The sequence below is a fragment of the Microtus oregoni genome, unplaced genomic scaffold (genome assembly GCF_018167655.1).
Source record: "Microtus oregoni isolate MIOR12 unplaced genomic scaffold, Mior012 000016F_ref0000370, whole genome shotgun sequence".
NCBI lineage: Eukaryota > Metazoa > Chordata > Mammalia > Rodentia > Cricetidae > Microtus > Microtus oregoni.
Window position 1 is genome coordinate 13,467,604 of NW_024543075.1, and position 2,898 is coordinate 13,470,501.

At 57.0% G+C, this 2,898-nt stretch overlaps 1 protein-coding gene across 1 annotated transcript; it reads right to left on the bottom strand.

Annotated features, from left to right (window-relative positions):
* Positions 1-417: 417 nt before the first annotated feature.
* Hmx2 (H6 family homeobox 2) lies at positions 418-2,056 on the bottom strand. Its single transcript, XM_041665969.1, has 2 exons — positions 1,789-2,056; positions 418-971 (listed from the first exon to the last, which is right to left on the bottom strand). The coding sequence occupies exons 1-2, from the start codon at positions 2,054-2,056 to the stop codon at positions 418-420; spliced, it is 822 nt and encodes a 273-aa protein (XP_041521903.1).
* Between the last annotated feature and the right edge of the window lie 842 nt (positions 2,057-2,898).

Here is a 2,898-nt window from a genome sequence, read left to right on the forward strand (position 1 = left end):
TACACACGCACACACATATGTATATACAGGTGTATAAATGAGGAAAAGATTATCCGGTTTTGTTGGTGTTCTTCTGATTTTTTTTCTTGCTACCAGCCAAAACCTACCTAGCCAAAATTGCCTTTCTCGCCACCACCCGAGACTCTCCCCTTTCAAAAGAGTTTTCAAACGCGTTTTGGTTTGGTTTTGTGTAGAAAGCAGGTGTTCTGGCATGTGGAATGCAGATAAATACCCGAAACAAACAAACAAACAAAGTAGGGAAGAGGCCATAAATAAGACATAACGAATACACATGGTGTATTTCTTAATACTTCTGAACACGCGACGCTCTGCTGCGGAGCCCTGGGAAGGACGCCGCCCGCGCCTGGGTGTGCAGACGGCTGCAGGCAGCCAGGGACGCTGCAGCCAGCGAGCGGCTCAGTAGTCAAGCTTGTTGTACAGGTTGTAGAGCGGTAAGGCCGAGAGGTTGCTGCTGGGGTAGTAGAGCGGCGCCGGGAAGGCGAGCGAGCGCGGCACCGGCACACGCAGCAGTGAACTGTCCCGAAACACCAGCGGCATGCCCACGAGAGTCTGCGCCGACGCGTGTGCCATGTTGGCCGCCTCCAGTTCGGCCGAGAGTTGCCGCTTCCACTTGTTGCGGCGGTTCTGGAACCAAGTCTTAACCTGGGTCTCGGTGAGCTGCAGGCTGGAGGCCAGGCAGGCACGCTCCGAGCTGCTCAGGTAGCGTTTCATGTCGAAGGTGGACTCGAGCTGATACACCTGGCTGCGGGAGAAGACGGTGCGCGTCTTTTTCTTGGCCGCCCCGGCCTGCCGTTCCGCACCACCATCCCGAGGCCGTTCCGGCCCCGGAGAGGGCGAGCCCGCCGGCAAGAGCCTCTCTTTCTCTTCTTTAAAGTCCGAGTGAGAAGGAGAAAGGAAAGGCGTGCGCTCCGAGCCCGCAGGCCCTGCGCTTCCGCTGCCTTTGGGGGTACCTGGAGAGTAAGCACAAAGAGAATGACCTTGGAGTTGATGCTCTCAGTTCTTTCCAGGACCAGGAGGTTGGCCAAAGCCTGCATCCTTGGCCCCCTTATTACCAACTCTTTCCTTTTCTGCTGCATCTTGTTAGCACCCAAGGTCTAGAGCCTCGGCCTTTTAAAGCAACAGAAGAAGGTCCCATATAATACAAGTCTGAGGGTCTCCGCTCCCAGTCTTATAAAATAAGTATAGGTGGTAACAGATCTGAAGTGGGGACATTAACGCCATTTTTAAAAGATGATTTTTATCTTGCAAGAACTGAGCTTTATATGGTGACATCATTTTCCAGGCCGTTTCTTTGGAAGTCAGGTTAAAGACTAACTCCTGGGCTCTCCTCTGTCAGCTGTTGTCAAGAGGAACCCTCTCTAAAACGCACCACTGCCAATCATTTTAGAGTACTAATCACTTCAAGAAAAGACCGAGAGAAGAAAAAAGACCTAAAGAGACTGAAGAGCAGACAACACCTACACCGGATCTGCAGAACTCAAGTCAGGAAAGAAAGTACCCCGTGTGCGAAAGAATTCTGGCCAGCACCGAGTGTGCGGTCCGCAGAGTTCCTGGCCCACTCCAGTTCCAACACAGTCTTCCCTAAACGCCCCCAATATTTCTCTACTTCTCCCTAGCGCCGGACCTTGAGAGAAGGCAACACTGGTCTGTAGTCCCCCTCCCCTTGACCTGGACCCCGAGTAGCCCGGCTGTGGCCCGAGCTCCCGAGTCTCCGGTACGCACACACCGCATAGGCTCACGCACAGACTCCCGACGTGCGATCCTTACCCAGGCAAGGGAAAGGGATGGGGGGATGGTGCTTAGGGCTTGGCTCCTTGGGGCCGTGCGGATCTGGGCAGAAACAAGCCGGCGCTTTCCAGCCTTCGTCCAGCTCCTCCTCCTCCGAGGACACAGACAAGCTGCGTTTCCTGGCTGGCCACCCGGCGGGTTCCCGCGGTGCCTCGGAAGGGCCCCCGCCCAGGATGGACTGGATGGTGAAGCTGGAGACGCCACCGGCCGCCGGACATCCCTTCCCCACATCTTCCTTGCTGCCCATCCTGGGTTCATAAGAAATCGGAGGAAACCAAGAACTCCCTTTAGAGCGGGTCTGGGTGGAAGGTGGTGCGGGCAGGCAGGCGAGGGGGAGGGGCAGGAGGAAAGGCGAGGGGAGGGGGCTACGAGGCTGGCGAGGAGTCCCTTCAGAGCCAGGACGCGCAGGCACCGGACCGCCGTGCGCGGGTCCCTGCCGGCCCGGCTCTGGGTGAGCCCGCCCAGCCCCGGTGCCTAAGTCTCTTCCTCGCCTGCCAACTCCACGGGTCTCGGGCGACGCGGAGGCTGCGCGGCCTCATTTGCATAGAGGTTACCCGACCGCGGCCAATCGCAGCGCCGCCGAGCGGCCCCGGAATTTTTTAAAAAGCTGGGGCCGAGCACGCAGCACTGGGGAGCGCCCGGAGCACACCTAGTACCGGATTCTCTTTGACTCTGTCCAGCCTGGGGCGTCTGGGGCCGAAAGCAGCTAAGATTGCAGCCTGGATTCCCGATTTCACCCTGACTCGGACCCCTGTCTCTCCAGAGGCAGGGACGGCGCCCGACTTCAAGATGATGGGACTCTCTCGGATCCAAGACGCTCCCCTCTAAGCTGCAGCCAACCTCCCGAGCCCTCATTCTCTTCCAGCCTAGGGGGAACAGGCAAAGAGCTGTGGGTCTCCTGCCACGTTGGGATAGGAAAAATTAACAGTATGGGCCTCGTAGAGATGCCCTTCTCTGGGAGCAAAGAACTACAGTTCTCCATCTTTAGACCCCACTGGCTAAAGAGGCCACAGAATTTTGGCAATGGAGTAGCCAGCTCTAGATCTCCCGAGGTCCCGGTTCACATTCCAGCACCATTTACATTGTGCT

Coding starts and splice junctions, on each gene's coding strand:
- Hmx2 (XM_041665969.1), bottom strand. CDS start 2,056: ATGGGCAGCAAGGAAGATGTGGGGAAGGGATGTCCGGCGGCCGGTGGC. Junction 972..1,788: donor CATCCCTTTCCCTTGCCTGG/GTAAGGATCGCA, acceptor CTTACTCTCCAG/GTACCCCCAAAGGCAGCGGA.